General features: G+C 35.7%; 1 protein-coding gene across 13 annotated transcripts in view; it reads right to left on the bottom strand.

The window, feature by feature from the left end:
* ZNF644 (zinc finger protein 644) overlaps positions 1 to 19,945 on the bottom strand; it is a 101,162-nt gene that overhangs the window by 56,354 nt on the left and 24,863 nt on the right. For 12 of the 13 annotated variants that reach the window (XM_032360621.1, XM_032360620.1, XM_032360624.1 and 9 more), the window contains one exon: positions 10,254 to 10,314. The exons of the other annotated variant lie outside the window; for it this stretch is intronic. In XM_032360621.1, the coding sequence (XP_032216512.1) occupies positions 10,254 to 10,297 (44 nt within the window). In that variant the 5' untranslated portion in view covers positions 10,298 to 10,314. The remainder of the gene's footprint in view (positions 1 to 10,253; positions 10,315 to 19,945) is intronic. 13 annotated transcript variants of the gene reach the window in all.

Raw genomic sequence — 19,945 nt, 5'->3', positions numbered from 1 at the left:
TACTTGTGATTTCTCTCTGTCAAATAAATAAATAAAATCTTTAAAAGAAAGAAAGAAAGAAAGAAAATAACCTTGATACAAATGAAAATGAAAACACAACAAACCAAAACTTGAGGGACACAATGAAAGCAATGCTAACAGATAATTATACAGTTGTAAATACTTAGATTAAAAAAGATCTTAAATCAATAACCTAATTTTACAATTCTAGAAATTAGAAAAGGAAAACATTAACCCAAAGCTAGAAGAAGCAAATAGTAAAGATTAGAGCAGTGATAAATGGCATAGAGAACACAAAAATAATAGAAAAAAAACCAATGAAACAAAGGTTGGCTTTATGAAAAGATCAACAAAATCAATAAGCCCTCTGTCAGGAATTAAGAAAAAAGAAGATTCAATTAAATCAGAAATAAAAGGGGACGTTATAAACAATGTCATGGAAGTAAAGAGAATTACAAAAAAATACTATGAACAACTGTACACCAAAAAAATTGGATAACCAACAAGAAATGGATAAATTTCTAGGAACATGCAACCTACAAAGACTGAACCATGAAGCAATAAAAAAATATGAACAGACCTATAACTAATAAGGAAACTGAAGCAGTAATCAAATCCCATTCTCCCAAAAAGGAAAGTCCAAGACCCAATTGCTTCACTGGAGAGTCCTACCAAATATTTAAAGAATTAACACCGATTCTCTTGAAACTCTCCCCAAAAAATTGAAGAGGAGGAAACATTTCCAAGCTCATTCAAGGGGCCAGCATTACCCTGGTCTAACCAAAGTCAGACAAAGACAAAAAAACTATAGACCAGTATCTTTGACGAATATTGATACCAAAAAGTTCTGAACAACCTAAAAGCAAACTGATTTCAAAAGCACACTGAAAAAATTATTACACCATGAGTAAGTGGGATTTTTCACTGGAATGCAAGGATGACCACATATGAAAGCCAATCAGTATAATATACCACACATTAACAGAATGAACAAATACAACATAAATCATCTCAATTGATGCAGAAAAAACATTTAACAAAATATGGATGCCATTTCATGATAAACAAAACTCTCAATAAACTAGAATAGAAGAAATCTACCTCAACATAATGAAGTCCACTTACAAAAAAACACAAGAGCTAAAATCATACTCAGTGGTGAAATACTGGAAGCTTTTCCTCTAACACAAAGAATAAGACAAGACCATCTGCTCTTGCTACTCCTATCAAACATATAGTACAGGAAGTCCTAGTGAGAGCAGTCAGGCAAGGAAAAAAAAATTCAAATTAGAAAAAAAAAATTATTTCTTTTCATAGACAACATGACCTTGTGTAGAAAACAAAAAAACAAAACAAAACAAAAAAAACACCAAAAAAACCTGTTATAACTAATAAACAAACTCACCAATGTAGGATATAAAATTAACACACAAAAATCAGTTGTGTCTATACATTAACAATAAGCAGCCTAAAAAAATTAACAATCTCATTTACAAAAGCATCAAAAAGAATAAAAAACTTAGGAATAAACTTAACCAAGGAAATGAAAGATTTGCATACTGAAAACCACAGAAAAAAAGGCTGAAAAATGTTAAAAAAAAAAAACACACAACTGGAAAAATATTCAGTGTTCAAGTATTGGGAGACTTAATATTAAGATGTCCATATTATCCAAAGCAATCAAACAGATTCAACATAATCACTATCAAATTTCCACTGGCTTTTTTCCTTTTTTTGCAGACGTAGGTAAATTCACCCTAAAATTCAAATATTAAGAGCTCCCGGGGCACCTGGGCGGCTCAGTCTTTAAAAGCATCTGCCTTCAGCTCAGGTCATGATCCCGGGGTCCTGGGGTGGAGCCCCTCATAGGCTGCCCTGCTCAGTGGGGAGCCTGCTTCTCCCTCTCCCATTCTGGTTCCCCCTGCTTATGTTCCCTCTCTCGCTGTCTCTCTCCTTGTCAAATAAATAAATAAATAAACTCTTTAAAAAAAAAAAATCAAGAGATCTCAAGGGAAAGCAATTTTGAAAAAGAACAACAAAGTTGCATGTCTCTTATTTATTAATTTAAAAATAAATTTACAATGCTACAGTAATCAAACACTCTGGTAATGGCACAGAGACAAACAGATCAAAGGAACAGAAGACAGACCCTGGAAATACATTCACAAAACAGTCAAATGATCTCTGCCAAGGATGCCGAGACCATTCAATGAAAAATGGACAGACTCTTCAACAAATGGTGCTGGGAAAACTGGATAAACACATACAAAAGGTTGAAGTTTATACCATAAATAAAACTTAACTCACAATGAATCAAAGACCTAAACATAAGACCTAAAACTATAAAACTGCCAGGAGAAAACACAGAGGAAAAAGTTTTGTGACATCATCCAACTTGACAATAAGTTCTTGGATACAGAAAGCAGAGACAACAAAACAGAAGTAGACAAATGGAAGTACATCAAACTTAAAAACTTCTCTGTATCAAAGCACACAATCAACTGAGTCAATAGGCAGGTGATCTACAGCATGGGAGAAAATATTACCAAACTGTAGATATAAGTATTTAATGTCTAGAAAATATTAAAAAATTCTTACAAAAAAAAACCCCCAAATAACCCAATTAAAATTTGAGTTGAATAGATGGTTCTCTAAATATGATCTAAAAATGGCCAAGAAACATGAAAAAATGCCCAACATCATTAATCATCAGAGAAATACAAATTGAAACCATGAGGTATCACTGCACATCCATTAGGATGTTGGTTAAGATGTGTGCATTCTTGGTGGGACTGTAAAGTGGTGAAAAAACAGTATGGACATTCCTGGAAAACTTAGAAATGGAACTATCATATGATCCAGCAATAACACTCTGAGGTATATATTTGAAAAAATTTAAAGAATCTTGAAGAATATTTGCACACCCATGTTCATAACAGCACTATTCACAATAGCCAAGAGCTGAAGCAATCCAACATCTGCTGATGGATGAATCAATAAAGGAAATGTGGTATATGACACACTGAAACAGTGGGAAAAATCCTGTCACATGCTACCCAATGGATGAACCTCAAGAACATTACACAGAATGAACAAGTCAGTCCCCAAAAGACTAACATTGTAGGATTCCACCTATATGAGTTATTTAAAGTAGTCAAATTCATGAAAACAGAAAGTAGAATGTGATCACCAACGGCTGGGGAAAGGGGTTAAAAGGGAATTTGCTGTTTAATGGGTACAGAGTCTCAGATTTGCAAGATGAAAAAGTTCTGGATATCTGTTTCATAACAGTGTGAATATATGTAATACTACTGAACTACACACTTACAAAATGATTAAGATGCACACAACAGCACTATTCAAAATAGAGTAAAGGTGTAAGCAACCTAAATGTCCATCCAAAGATGAAAAGGTAGAGAATCTATAGCATAGCCATACAATAAAATATTATTCAGGCATAGAAAGAAGTACCAGGGTGCTTGAGTGGCTCAGTCGGTTAAGTGTCCGACTCTTGGTATTGGCTCAGGTCATGATCTCAAGGGTCCTGAGATGGAGCCCTGGGAAGGGCTCCCAGCTCAGCAAGCCATCTGAAGATTCTCTCCTTCTGCCTCTCCTCCCACCACTCATGCATGCACTCTCTCTAAAACAAGTAAATCAATCTTTAAAATAAGGAAAAGAACGAAGCACCTAAAAAAATTAACAATCTCATTTACAAAAGCATCAAAAAGAATGAAAAGCTTAGGAATAAACTTAACCAAGGAAATGAAAGACTTGCGTACTGAAAACCATAGAAAAAAATGCTAAAACATGGATATACCTCGAAACACGGATGAACCTCGAAAATGGTTATGCTGCATCTGGCTGGCTCAGTAAACAGAGTGTGCGGCTCTTGATCTCAGGGTTGTGAGTCCGAGCCCCATGTTGGAGTAGAGCTTACTTAAAAAATTAAAATCAGGGGCACCTGGGTGGCTTAGTGGGTTAAGCCTCTGCCTTTGGCTCAGGTCATGATCTCAGGGTCCTGAGATCAAGCCCTGCATGGGGCTCTCTGCTCGGCAGGGAGCCTGCTTCTCCCTCTCTCTCTGCCTGCCTCTCTGACTACTTATAATCTCTCTGTGTGTCAAATAAATAAATTAAAATCTTTAAAAAAAATTAAAATTAAAAAAATTTATTATTGAGGCTCCTGGGTAGCTCAGTTGGTTAAGTAAGCATCTAACTTCCACTGAGGTCATGACCTCAGGGTCCTGGCTTCGAGCTCCATGTCAGGCTCTCCACTCATTAAGAAATAATCTTCTCCCTCTCCCTCTGCCCCTTAGCCTGCTCATGCTTGCTCACATGCTCTCTAATAAATAAATAAAATATTTAAAAACAAATAAAACACTCCAAAAAGAACCAATATTATGGCTAAGTGAAAGAAGCTAGACACAAGTGTTACATGCTGTATAATTCCCTTTATATGAAATATCCAGGACAGGTAAAGTCATAGAGATAAAAAGCAGATTAGTGATTTCCAGGGACTGGGGGGTTGGGGGGGAGGAATGAGGACTGACTGCTTAATGGGTTTCCTTGGGTATGATGAAATATAATGGAACTAGTTAGAGGTGATAATTGCACAATACTGCAAATCAAAAAGTCACTCAATTTTTTACTTTAAAATTAATAATATATTTTAGGTTCTATCTTGGAAAAAAACAACTGTATGTCCATATACTAACAATGAATATACAGAATCTGAAATTAAAATCACAATGCTACCTCCAAAAAAACCAAAATATGTGATAAACTGAGCCTCATGAAAATTGAGAACTTTAAAGATGCTGTTAAAAGGACAAAAACACAAATTACAGACTGGAATGGGAGAAAGTACTTAGAAAAACCCTATCTAACAAAGGACGAGTAGCTAGAATACATAATTCTCAAAACAACAGTAAAAAATAATAAACAATCCAACTAGACAATGAGCAAAAGACATGAACAGACATTTCACCTAAGATAAAAATGCACATAATCACTTCAAAAGATGTTGAGCATCATTAGTCATTAGGGAAATGTAAATGTAAAACACAATGAGAGCTCTCTCAAGTTTGCAACAGTATAGTTAAATGTACTAAGAAGGTCAGAATCTTAGGTAAATACGGGACCCATTATGGTCCCTCACTCAGGAAAATGGTGAGGAGTGAAACAGGTCAGTGTGCCAAATACACCTGCTCCCTCTGTGGCAAAACCAAGAGGAAAAGACGACGTCAGGATCTGGTGTTGTGGTTCCTACATGAAAAGAGCAGCCAGTGGTGCCTGGACCAACCATTACAACACCACTCCTGCTGTCACAGTGAAGTGCACCATGAGAAGACTGAAGGAGTTGAAAGACCATTAGAAGTTTCACCATTTGAAACACTGCTGGCCCATAATAAATGGGTTAATCCATTAACAAAACTACTTTGGCTTGTTGTTATACTTATTAATTGGATGTTCTGATTTGCACTGCATTAATTTTGCTTTCTCAAAAGACTTGGAAATGTAAAATCCTTCTTAAAAAAATGCACCAATTAATACCACTTTTCAATTAGACTGGCATGGATTAAAACATGAGTTAATAATACTTGGTGGGGTGTGGAGAAAGATATTCTCACTGATAACAAAATTTTTTTTTTTTTTTTTTAGATTTTATTTATTTGACAGACACAGTGAGAGAGGAACACAAGCAGGGAGAGTGGAAGAGGGAGACGCAGGCTTCCTGCCGAGCGGAGAGCCCGATGCGGGACTCGATCCCAGGATCCTGGGATCATGACCTGAGCCGAAGGCAGACGCCCAACGACTGAGCCACCCAGGCGCCCCTGCTAGCAGAAATATTAAGTGATATAATCTCATTGCAATTTTGCAGTATCAGAAATTAAAGTGCACATATATACCGACCCAGCAACCCACTGCTACAAATTATCTTACATTTTCACACAATTCCAATAATGCAGTGAAGAGTATTTATTGCAGCACTGCATATACAAGCAAAAAACCTTTAGATTTACCAAAGTATCTCTATCAACAAGGAAACAATTATATTAAATGCAATCCATATATGGAAAAATGTCCAAGACATACTGGCAAATGGAAAGAGAAAGATGCAGAATACATATCAACTATTTCTGATAATTTACAGGGAACATAGTGCTGGGTGAGAGAGTTTACTCATTCTCAACATCTATACACTATTTGCTCATACTTAAATAAGTGTATGTGACTTCCATTAAAAAAAAATAAAATTTCAGGGCGCCTGGGTGGCTTAGTAGGTTAAAGCCTCTGCATTCGGCTCAGGTCATTATTATCTCAGGGTGCTGGGATCGAGCCCTGAGTCGGGCTCTCTGCTCAGCAGGGAACCTACTTCCCTTCCTCTCTCTCTGCCTGCCTCTCTACCTAGTTGTGATCTCTGTCAGATGAATAAATAAAAAACCTTTAATAAAATAAAATTTCAAAAATACTAAATGTTACCTGGCAATATATTTGAAAAAGGTCAAATGTGCACTGTGCAATCTCATCTAGAATGAAGGACAAATTTTTTTTTAAGTCTTATTTACATTGCAACAAAGGTCCGCACATAACTACATTGCTATTAAAGACCGTGAAGCACGGAGAACTTAATTTGAAAATGAAGGAAATTAGCTAATATAAGGTAAGTAAATATAAAGAACTTCGAATCCTTGGATTCAGGGACTCTCTAAAATGGAAAAAGCAGTGGCTGACCATATCAAATATTGAAGCACAGAATGAAGACGAAGAGTCTGAAACTGAGGTATACCTATCTGTGAAGAGAAACTAGCCTAAAATCTTTCAAATACACGTAAGTCAAACAACCTGAAGGTTATATTTCTCTGAATACTCAAATTTTATCAACAAGAAAACTAAACATACTTCACATCAATGATGAAATAAAACAAATAACTGAAGTTCTAACATTTGATAAGAATCTAAGTCTAAGAAAATCCTTGTAGGGATCTGAAGAAACAGCAAGAGATGGGGTCAATGTCCAACTCTGTATTCAACCTTTATGGCAGAAGCTGTAGAGAGGAAAAGCAATAAATTGATCCCAGTGGGGAAGAACCTCTCCTTGCTCTGGACTTGCTAGAAGGCATAAAAATCCCCTAGGTGACTACAATGGCCAACCCAACAAGCCTAATTTCAAGAAAAACACTAGTGTAAAGTACTTTATAATATTTTAAAAGTTTCTTAAGTAAGCATATTATTTATATATTACAGACCTACAATGATAAAACAAATTTTTTAAATTATATCAAACAGCAGACTTCCTGAGCTATAAAAATAAATGTTATCACAATTCCAGACTATGATTCAATTTCCTTCTCTACTCCCAATTTCTTTTTTACCTTTAGGAAAATGAGAAGTTTTCTTTATAGATGTGACCAGTCTTCCTAGCCTTCTACTTGTATTAATCTAATACATCCTTTAAAATCTTTAAAGAAATAACTAGCACAAACTCACAAAAAGAATACTGTTAGAAGCAATCACTCCAATTTCTATGACATGGGTTAATGCCTTCATTTGAAAAGAGTAATCAAAATCAACACAGTTTTCCTTAAGGTCTCAACTAAGAACATTACTCGCCATTTTTTAACACTGGATTGAAAGAAGACTTTGGAGATATTTTAGGGCTTTCCAAAATACCTACAATGCTGCTTCTGTATTGTCCCCATTGGCTCCTTCCTACAGCCCAACAGCAACTGTGCCAATGTCCTCATCCCATTCCAGCCAGTATTCTGAATCCCTAGATGACTGAGAGAGAATTATGCTCATTGTTCCATGTTTTACAAAATTCACTAAGTACACACAGTACTCTGGCACTGTACTACTAAGGTAAGTACAACATTGATGGTGTCTACCTTCAAGGGGCTCACAGTCCAGTAAAGAAAACACTCTACTGCAGTATGGCCAGGTCTGGCCCAAAGGATAAGATTTCAGGAGATATTTCAGGAGATAAGCTGATGAGCAGGAGGAAGGACAATGATGGCTGAGGGAGGTGAGAGGCTGGGGAAGAGTGACAACATATAATTAGGACTAAAACTAAACATAAGTAACATCAGACTTAGTTTATTCAGATAATTCTAGGCATTCTGGAATAGCTGCAGTGAGACCATTGTATACCAAGTCATGGAGCTTACATTTTATTGTGCAGGTGATACGGGAACAGTAGAGGACAACTAGAGGAAGGAAAATAGTGTAGAATGCTGGAAAGTGAGGTCAGAGAATTGAAGAATCCAATAAACAAAATTACAGAGAGAATACAAAAAAAATTTGTAGCATGGTCATACAATGGAATATTACTCAGTAATAAAAAAATAATGAACTACTGATATTCATACAACAAGATGTATGTTGATTGAAAAAAGCCACATATTAACTAATGCATATTTTATAATTCTTATACATAAAATTCAAGAACAGGCAAAACTAAGCTATGCTGGTAAAATTCAGAAATTTTACCTCAGGAGGAGAAGGCTATTGGACTGGAAAGGGAAGAGCATGAGGAACTTTCTGAGCAATGAAAATGTTCTACGTCTTCGTATCTCTATGGTAGTTACATGTGTGAACATATATGTATGTTTTACATATGTAAAAACCTCATTCAGCTCTATACTTTAAATTTTACCATACACAAATTACAACTTAATTTATATAAAAATGTAAGTTATACATTTGCATTAAGTTCTATGCAAAAAATGCATAATTGTGGTAGAACAGGGTCAGAATATGTTAAACCAGTGTCATCCCTTAAGTGATACCTGACATAAGAAATCAGAATAAAGGTTCTAACACACTGTATATTCAATTAACAAACAAAATCCCTATAAGACCTTAAGTACAAAAGTCTAGCTTCTTTTTCCCTACAAGAAGATATATAGGCAAGTGTTCCTTATAATAGATGCTGTGGAGATAATGCACTCTTCCTAAAGAAAAGAACTAGCTCACTATAAACCAAAAAAGTAAAAATTTTCTACACAGGAGTACCTACCTTACAAAAGTACTATAAAGATTAACAAGGCATGAGAAGCAGTTAACACAACATACAGCACAATCACTACAATTACTATTATATAATAGCAATAAAACAGAAACTCTCCTTCAAATTATGCCTAAACCACTTACTAAGAACACACTGTTTAACTCCATATCACTTAACTACAGCACTTCTCATTCTAGATTTTTAATTTTCCTTTTTTTAACTTTGAGATCAGCAAGTTTCCAACAGCTTAAACATCTGGTTAGAGTAGAGAAAGACCAAGTTAACTACAATTTAAGTATTCCTTTTAATCTGTTTATATCCTGAAACCATGTTCATTTGCCAGAAGACTGTTAAGTCTTTTTAACATCTGAACAGTTTCTATTATTAAAAAGCATTCTTTCAGAGCACCTGGGTGGCTCAGTTGGTTAAGTAACTGCCTTCGGCTCAGGTCATGAACCTAGAATCCCAGGATCAGTTCCTACATCAGGCTCCCTGCTTGGTGGGGAGTTTGCTTCTCCCACTGACCTCTCCCCTCTCACACTCTGTCTCATTCTCTCTCTCTCTCAAATAAATAAATAAAACCTAAAAGACACAAAGACACACACACACACACCAAAAAACATTCTTTCACATATCAGACTAAAAAAGTACATGATCACAATTCAATTTCCTGAAAGTCAACAGCCTTAAAAAAAGAATGCAAATCAGAATGCTAAATTAGAAAATTCATTCAATGACTTTGACCAATTCAATGACCAACACAGATACTCTTTGAAACAATCATTTATATTCTGAACATTATATTAATATAAAGAAGTCACAATTTGGCAAATTTAATCAATTTATGGAAGTACTTCATTAATCAAAATAAGTAAAATTCACAAAAGCAAAAACTACTCAAGCACTATAATCCACTGAGAACATTGAAGCATGCAGCAAATCTCTTACTGAACTGTTTTCTGAATAGCTAACCCAAACACCAACTCAATTTTCTCACATGTTTAATAGTCACATACTTAAGTTAAATTCAACATAAAGGAAGGAAAACTAAGAGCACAATTTGATGATTCTATTGTTACTCCCACCAAATCAACTCGAGCAAGTACCTTAAAGTCAATTCTTTGTATTTCAAAATTTTATTGAAAAACTCATTAAATCTGAACTTGAAGGCAGAGTTTTAAAACATAACTTTTTCTATTATTCCTACTTTGATATATAACATTTAACAAAGTAGTCTTCTACTTACCTAGATTTTGTCTTATTAACATCTCGTTGCAAAAACAATCTCATTCGAAATTAACTCAAACCTGAAAGAATACATGTAAAGACCATCATTTAATTTTTGTGTCAGGTATGAATAAGTACATCTATGATACACTTACTCTTTGAAATTAAAAATCACAAAACAAGTTATTTTGACATAATGTGTCCAAAAAAGTTGTTAAACTAAAACATGATCATATTATACTTTCAGGAAACTTGCTCAATACCACTTTTTTTATGAACAATAATCTATTCAAATGACAAACTTTCTAGTTTTCTTTTAAAAAATTTACAATAACTTATTTTCATTAATTTTAATAGTAAAGCAATAAAAATCAGTATTTGTTAATAAAACACACACTTCTATATAGATGCTTATCTAATACTATTACATATATACTAAAAAGTACACCAAAAAGCTGAAGAACAAAAAAGTATGAGATGGCATAAAAGTATATACTAACAATAAATACAATAACAGCTAACAGTGATTAAATACTAAATGCCAAGGACCATTATTCTAGAGGATAGTACATACTGATACTCTTGCTTCTTCAATTTAATTCACAATCTAGTATAACAGCTATCCCAACATTCCACTGAAAACTGACTTGAAAAATCTACCCCTAATTTTATCATATTCCACAAATTCTGAAAACTCAGTATGTCTCATCCTGTACTCTACACATCTTCCCCAACCTGAAACTAACTTGTTCTTTTGCATTCTTATTCACAAAAAAATGGCACTACCATACCTACTGCCATTCTCGCCTAGATTCCTATAACTATTCTATTTCCAGACTATCATCTCAAATTTATTCTTCCCAGAATCATGTAAGGTATAATTTTCCAATGGCTATCCTGAGGGTATCAAATCTATGATTCAAGTCCTTCAACAGTACTCACCAACGATCTCATTCTTATCAATTATCTCCAATCTTTACTTTCCCATTCACTGCAGGTTTCTAATACTAAACTCCTTCAAATTCCAGAACAGCCCCCTTGCCTTCTCAGCTTTCTCACTGCTTCGCATAGTGAACTATTCTACTTTCTATCTCTCTTTAATTTTGCTAAAACCTTTTTTACTAGTTTTGCAATAATTAGTTTAGTCACCTTGAAAGATCCCTTTTCAATTTCTTCACAGTTACGTTGTTTCTCAATTGATACAGAAACTGGTGATAACTCTGTATCAGCTGTTCACTTAGATGTTTTCTGAACTACAGTATGGACACATGGAGGATAAGAATTCATTCATCTTATTTCATCATTTTACTGGGTGGCACATAGTAAAAGTACAACAGTGTAGGCCCACTTAAAGATTAGAAAAAAAATTCACAACACTTCTGAATCCAATAATATTTCTTTATAAAATAACTATATCTAAGTAAAAACACAACTGATAAAAAATCAGCCCAGTGCAAACTTTTATTGAGTGAATTAATTAATTTCACTCATCATCAATACCAAGATTACAGTACTAAATGTTTGCATCCCTACAGAAAACAAACTTTGTGGACTATAAATCCTAGACTCGTTGAAGTATTAGACTGAAGCAGAAAAGAGCTAGAAAAGGAGGTGAATATGGTCTTAACACTAATAATGTCAACAGTCTAACAAACTGTTTCTCAAACTTTAGCATATATTAGCATCACCCAGAGGGCCTGTTACACAGACTGCTAGCCTCCACCCTCAAAGTTCCTGATTCAGTAATTCTAAATTAGAGCCCAGTGATTTGCATTTCTAGTAAATTCCTAAGGTGATGTTATTTCCAGGACCACACACTCAGAACCACAGACCTGGAGTTTTCCTCATAATATCTAGAAGAGGCGAGAATATTCTCTCGGCCACCCACTGCCCCCAATCTTTACCTACCCATAACTGGATACTGTGACCTATTACAAGCTAAGCTATAAATCACAGTAAGTACACTAAAAGTCTACTATGAATTGCTGAGTGTAATGGGATGAAAAAAAAAATGGCCCTGCAAGAGAATCCACATTCGAATCCCCAGAATCTGTGGATATTACCTCATATGACCCTTCCCCCTCAAAAGAAAAGTCTTTACAGATGTGATTAAATTAAAAATTTTGAGATGGAGAGATTATCCTGGATCATCTGGGTGGGCCCTAACTTCAATCACATGTATTCTTATAAAGAGGGAGATGAGGAAATTTCACTATACACAGAGACTGCAAGGACAGAGAAGAGAGAGATTTGAAAATATTGGCCTTGAAGATTGAACTCATAGTCAGGAATGTGAGTAGCCACCAGAAATTGAGAGAGGCAAGGGATAGAGCCTCCCCTAGAATTTCTGGAAAGAGTAACACCGCTGACACCTTGATTTCTGCCCAGTGATACCAATTTCAGACTTCTGGCTTTTAGAATTGCCAGACAGTAAGTTTGTTGTTTAAAGCAACCTAGGTTGTGATAATTTGTTAGAACAACAGTAAGAAACGACTATACTGATGATGGTAGGTTTTCTAGGAAATAAACCAGAAGCACTACATAAAAGGTGTTATGAACTGATTATTCATATGTTGAAACCCTAGTTCCCAATGTGACTGCATTTGCAGAAAGGGCCTTCAAAAAGGTTAACTGAGGTTAAATAAGGACATAAGGATGGGGCCCTAATCCAATAGAATTGGCGTCCTTACAGGAAGAAAAAGACACATGCACCAAGGAAATGCATGCACAGAGGAAATGCCATGTAAGGACACAGAAAGAAAATAGCCATCTTGAGAAGAGAGAAGCCTCAAATAAACCTAACACCTTAATTTTGGACTTGTAGCCTCCAGAACTGTGAGAAAATAAATTTGTTGCTCAAGCCACCAAGTCAGTGTATTTTGTTATTGTAACTCTAGTAGACTAATACAAGGATATACACGTTTGCACAACAGTGTGAATGCACTTAATGCCACTTACCTATACTTTAAAATGCTTTAAATGTTAAACACCACACAAAGACAGTAACCTTTGACTTTAGTTCTTTTTTATTTTTCTCTGTAATATTTCAAAGTCTGAGGAAAAAAAAACACCTTGTAATTGCATTTGTTCCCCAGAGAGCCAAACCAAGTCACTGTAAATACTATATATTTTAATGGGGAATTTATAATGAAGCTTGATAGGAAGTACTTTTTAAACCCATACCTAAAAAGTGTAATTAAAATACTGTTTAGGTGAGTGTGGGACACAATGAGAAAACAACAGATTGATATCCCTGGATGAATACTGAGCAAAAATCCTCAATAAAATACTAAAAACCAAAATTAACACATGAAAAGAATTCTACACATTGACTAAGGTGGATTTATTCCTGGAATGCAAGAATGGTTCAACAAATGAAAATCAACGGAATACACCGTATTAACAGAATGAGGGACAGAAACCACATGATCATCTTAAATGGTGCAGAGAAAGCATCTGTCAAAACCCAATACCTTTTCATGACAGAAACACTCAACAAACTAGGAATAGAAGAAAACTACCCTCAACATAATAAATGCCATAAGTGAAAAGCTCACAGCTAGCATCACACTCAATAGTGAAAGATGTAAAGATTTTATTTTCCTCTAAGATTAAGAAGGAAGGGTGCCTATTCTTTTTTTTTTATAAATATTTTTTTTTATGGGGCGCCTGGGTTGCTGGTTTAAGCCTCTGCCTTCGGCTCAGGTCATGATCTCAGGGCCGTGGGATTGAGCCCCACATCTGGTTCTCTGCTCAGCAGGGAGACTTCTCCCCCCGCCCCCCGCCCCGCCAACCCCCTGTCTGCCTCTCTGCCTGCTTGTGATCTGTCTGTTAAATAAATAAATAAATAAAATCTTTTTTTTAAAAAAAAAGATTTTGTTTTTAAATAATCTCTACACCCAATGTGGGGCTCTAACTCACAACCCTGAGATCAAGAGTACCTACCTACTCTTGCTACTTCTATTCAACATGGTACTGAAGTACTAGTCAGGGCAAACAGATAGGAAAAAAGAAGCAAATGATCTCAAAACTGGAAAGGAAAAAGTAAAATTATCTGCTGACAACATGACCTTTTAGGGAGAAGACATTAAAGAGTCTTAAAAATTTACTCTAATAAATAATTTCAGCAAAATTTCAGAATATCAGCATGTGAAGATCAGTTGTATTTCTATACACTAATAATGACCAAACTGGACAACAAAATTAGGAAATCTCATTTACAGGGGTGTCTGGGTGGCTCGTCTGGTTGTGTCCAACTCTTGGTTTCAGCTTAAGTCACAAATCTCAGGGTGGTGAGATCAAGCCCCAGGTGAGGCTCTCTGCTTAGCAGGGAGTCTGCTTCCCCTCTTCCTTTCCGTTTGCTTGCATGCTTATACTCTCTCTCTCTCAAAAGAATAAATACATCTTCAAAAAAATTAAAAATAGAATTGGCCTATGATTGAGAAATCCCAATTCTGGGTATATATCCAAAAGAATTCTAAGTAGGATCTCAAAGACAGATTTACATACCCATGCTCACTAGCATTATTCACAACAGTCAAGTGGGAGAAGCAAGCGAAAGTTCACAGACAGAGGAATAGGTAAGGAAAATGTGGTATATACATGAAGCACTGGAATGGAATACCGTGCAGCCTTTAAAAATAAAGTAATCCAATCACAAGTCACATTAAGGATAAACCTCGAGAACATGACACTAAGTAAAATAAGCCAACCAAAAGGGCAAACACGGTATGATTCCACTCATATTGAGTATTTATAGTAGTCAAAATCACAGAAAAAAGTAAAAAGGTTGCTAACCAAGGGTTGGAAGTAAGGGGGTGATAAAATTAGAGTTTAATGGGTACAGAGTTTCAATTTTGCAAAATAGGAATTTCTAGAGATCTGGTGCACAACATGTGAATATCCTTAACACTATTGTACTGTACACTAAAATGGTTAAGATGGTAAACAATCTTTTTTTTTTTAATACCATTTAAAAAATAAGTACCAAGAAAAAAAAAATACATATAAGGGCCAACATGGATTAACAGGGACTGAGTTTGCCCTCCATCTGAAAACCCTAAAAAACCAGACCTATATATGAAATGATAGTTTTCAGATATTAGATAGGCAAATACAGAGGGTGAACCCCAAGAGAAGGGAAATAGATAAGGTAAATAAACCCTCCAATGACCCCAACTTACTACACACCCTCACCCGAGACAGGATACCCAGGCTTGAATCTGGTGGTTTCTGTGTTGAGGAGACTTAACTGGAAGTCCAAAGCTAAGACAGCTAGGGACTGCAGGGCAGAGTACTAGAGAAGACAACTGCACAGAGTGAGAACACCCATATTATTAAAACAAGCCCGAGGCCAAGGAAAGAGCCACTCAAAAGGATGACAAGAATTACTGCCCTAGTCTCACACAAAGCCAAAAATAAGACCTGCTTCCTTCAGACAGAGTGGAAAAACCTCTTAATTCAGGTAGCACTGACTAGAGTAACCCTAGACTAAATGCTTTTGAAAGACAGACCCAAAAGGGGAATGTGGCTCAGAAGGGAAGAATCACAAAAAGGCATGAGGAAACTTTCAGGAGTGATAAATATATTCAGTATCTTGTTTGTGTGGTGATAGCTTCCCAACTGTATACTATACATACCTCAAAACTTATACTGTCCACTTTGTACTTCACTACATGTCAATTATTTCTCAATAAATCCATTTTTAAAACCTCAATTAAAACAAAACAAGCCAATCAAAAAATGGGCAGAAGATTTGAAGCCACAAATCTTTTGGTGAAATCTTTCATCAAAGATATACGAGTGTTAAGTATATGAAAATATACTAACGCTTTTCATTAGAAAAGTACAAACTTAAGCCATAATGAATTATCACTACACAACTATAACAATGGCTCAAATTAACAAGACCAACCAAACCAAATGCTGATAAATGTGTGAAGGAACTGAAATTCTCATACACTCATACAGGAAGATAAATGGTACAACTACTTTGTAAAAAGTAGTTTTGACATTTAAAAAAAAATGTCAAGTAAACACTTACTGCATATATGATCAGTCATTCCACTCTCCTACATATTCACCCAAAGAAATGAAAGCATATGTTCACATAAAAACTTACATACAAATGTTCTTTATTTGTAATAGCCAAAAGCTGAAGGAAAAAACATCCATGAACATGTGAACCCTTGCATTATAGCTTTATAATGGAAAAAGAGTGAACTAATGATACATGCAATGTGGATGAACTTGAAAATAACTATGATGAGTAAAAAAAATGTAGACAAAAAGATTATATACTGCATAAGGGGAAAAGCAGTAAGTATGAAAGAACTAGAAAGGGGCACAAGGAAAGTTTTGAGGGTAAAGGATACGTTTATTATCTTGATTGTGGTGATGGTTTCATAGGTGTATATAGATACCAAATCTATTCATATTATACACATAAAATTTAAGATTTATTATATGTCAAATACACTTCAACAAATCCATTTAAGATCACAATATGTAAATATTAATAAACTTGGGGAAACAATGAAATCTCAAAGAAGTTAGAGTAATAATAACGAGCACAAAAAGAATACCATCATTTATAACCCAAAGAGAACAGATGCAAAAATCACTCATCTTTCAACACCTATCACTGGTACTACAATTACTTTGCAATTGGTAATTCAATGCATGAGCAATGCTTCCAAAATATCATCAGATATATCCTACAAAACAAGATAACTAGAGTCATATGGACCTCCAAACAGAGTGATGCATTTAATTTATACCTGTCTTCCTACTCAGACACAATTCCTACTGAAATATAATAGTGCTCAACCAAAAACACAGAAATGAGCTTTACAGCATGAATCAAAAAATCTGTCTGCAAAAATAGCCCCAATTCTATACTACTCCATTATCCATACATTTGGCAATGAGGCTTTGCAGTTTCGCCCATCAAGAGGCAGAATGGTTCCCCCCAACCTTTAACTCTAGGCTTCCTTTTAAAGAAGACCAATAGAATGCACGCATGTCAGTTTGCCAATTCTGAGTTAGACCTCAAGAGACCTTGCAGGCTTCTGCTCTTAGAATCCTGCTACCACCGTAAGTAAAAGCCCCATCTAATCTGCTGCAGGAAACAAGACAGCCCAAATGTCCCACCACAGGCCAGCCTAGAGAACCCAGCCAAGAGCAGTAAAGCCACCCTGCTGCTAACTGCAGACCCATAAATGAGCCCAGCCAAGACCAGAAATACTTCCCAGCTGACTCACAGACTTGTTTTAATAATAAACACATTGTTTTAAACCACCACGTTTTAGAGTAGTTTCTTACACAGTAATAGCTTACTGATACTTTATCCTAAAGATAGCAGATTAAATTATCTCTATCCCTAGAAGATTAAGTTTAGATTAATAATTGGTCTAGATCTTAATTTTTATTTTTTTTTATTTTTTTTTTTATTTTTTATTTATTTATTTGACAGAGAGAGACAACAAGTAGGCGGAGAGGCAGGCAGAGAGAGAGAGAGAGAGAGGAGGAAGCAGGCTCCCCGCTGAGCAGAGAGCCCGACGCAGGACTCGATCCCAGGACCCTGAGATCATGACCCGAGCCGAAGGCAGCGGCTCAACCCACTGAGCCACCCAGGCGCGAAAAAAAACATGTCTACTTTACTATTTTATTAGCAGTGACTCTACAAATATTTTGTCAGTTTGTTAATCTCAAGAGACATATAAACTGAGCAAAATCGTTTTTTACAAGTAATGTTACCAGTCAACTACTATTTTTTTATGAAATTCTGTTCTTAGACAGCTTTACCAGATTCAATCATATAATGAAAATTTTCAGGATACTCCAAAAATCTATGAAAACTATTATAGAGCAATCTGTTATCTCACCTAACATTCCTTTTCCTATTTATGTTAATAGCACCCTGACTGCCCATTAATAAAACACTTTTACTCAACTGTTAAAATGGTACCAATCACACAGCCCTGAACTGAGGAATGAACAATTGACACCTACGCTGATGAGTGTTCCTCAAGTAGCCACAGTAATTTTTTCATGGATGAGAATGCAGGCCAGAGTAGGAAATTAAAACTCCTTCTCAAGGTGTCTGCAAGTACTAGGAAAGGTATACTCTTCAGTGGAAGTAAGAGCTAGGAGAATTATGCATGTCAGAGCAGCCAGTAGCTATCTCTGCCACCTCCTAACATAATTAGGAATGAAGCCACCAAAGAAAAAACCCAAGCCATGAGATATAAACATTATCACAATGATACGCACCTATCAATCCAAACATGTCTGAAATAATTGCAGTTAATAGCAGAATATTCAAATATTTTATCAATCCTTCTACTGAAACCTACTAGAGAAACTGAACAAAATATTAAAAACAGTCAACAAAGGCACCGAAAAGCTGACACAACAGTAAAGAATGACCAGGCCAGGATGGAAGATGGAAACCTATAGATAAAAACTCAGCACCCTGGCGTGCCTGGGTGGCTCAGTTGGTTAAGTGGCTGCCTTCAGCTCAGGTCACAATCCTTGGGTCCTGGGAATGAGACTCCCTTTGGGCTCCCTGCTCAATAGGGAGTCTGCTTCTCCCCTCTCCCACCCACCCACCCCCATGCTCACTCTCTCTCTAATAAATAAAATCTTAAAAAACAACAACAACCCAGCACCCAAGGATACTTTTGCCTTGAAAGTTTGTTTTGCCAATCCAGATGAGGTAGCTGAGAAACTGATGGTTATTTCTAACATCGTTACAGAGTTAAGGGAACCAAAAGGGGAATGCAAGGTTCAGAAAAGGTGGGAACCATGCTAACTGCTGCCCACTATTTGAGCTGAGACCCCAAAGGACTAAACTCTAGTGAGCAAGAAAGAAACAAGCCCTTGCAAGTACTGCAGCCCTACCTAAAGATATTTAGGTAAAAAAATAAACTCAATCCCTAAAATTTAATTAAAGTAATCCCAGACTGCTGGAGATCCCATATAATACAAGTAATGGTTGACATTACTTTGTTTGTATGGTGCAAACAAAAATCATCTCTGGAAAAAGATATTACCATAGGGCTCAGAACTTAAGCCTAGAAAGGCAGCCGAAAATTTAAATGGAAATTTAAGTGAAAGAATATGGCAGTAAGAACCAGAGAAGCAAACAAAAATTCTCAGTATAAATTTTGCCCAAATGACTGGATGACTGATGTATGTTATGTATGCACAAAGAACAACTGAAGGGGTCAAGGGGAAAGAGTTAGCAGAGGTCAGTATATTTACACTTGAAAAATAGAGCCATACTATTGATGCTTTTTCAACAGCATGAATTTCTCAAGTGTGCATAATTTGGGCAACAGGAAGCTGAAGCCTTATAAGGCTTAAGTGCCAGAGAACAGAACTCAAGACCAAGAGAACACATGGAAATTAGTGGCATCTCTAGGAGCAAGAAAATCACAGGGCAAGCGTCAAAATCAGACTATAAATTTCACCCAATTCCCAGAGGAACATTAAAAGAAAGCAGAGTCACTAAAACATATTCATAATGTCCAGTTATTGAGCAAAATTATATCATACACAAAGAAACAGTAAACTGTGATCCATACTCAGGAAAAAAGGGGGAGTCAATAGATACTTATCCTGAGTATCCTGAATGTTAAGGTTAACATATAAGGAATTCAAAGCAGCTTTTCTAACTATATTACAAATATTAAAAGAAAATAAATT

The sequence above is a fragment of the Mustela erminea genome, chromosome 10, assembly GCF_009829155.1.
Source record: "Mustela erminea isolate mMusErm1 chromosome 10, mMusErm1.Pri, whole genome shotgun sequence".
Lineage (NCBI taxonomy): Eukaryota > Metazoa > Chordata > Mammalia > Carnivora > Mustelidae > Mustela > Mustela erminea.
The sequence above is the reverse complement of the archived record's forward strand: the minus strand, read 5'-3'. Positions and strand labels throughout refer to the sequence as shown.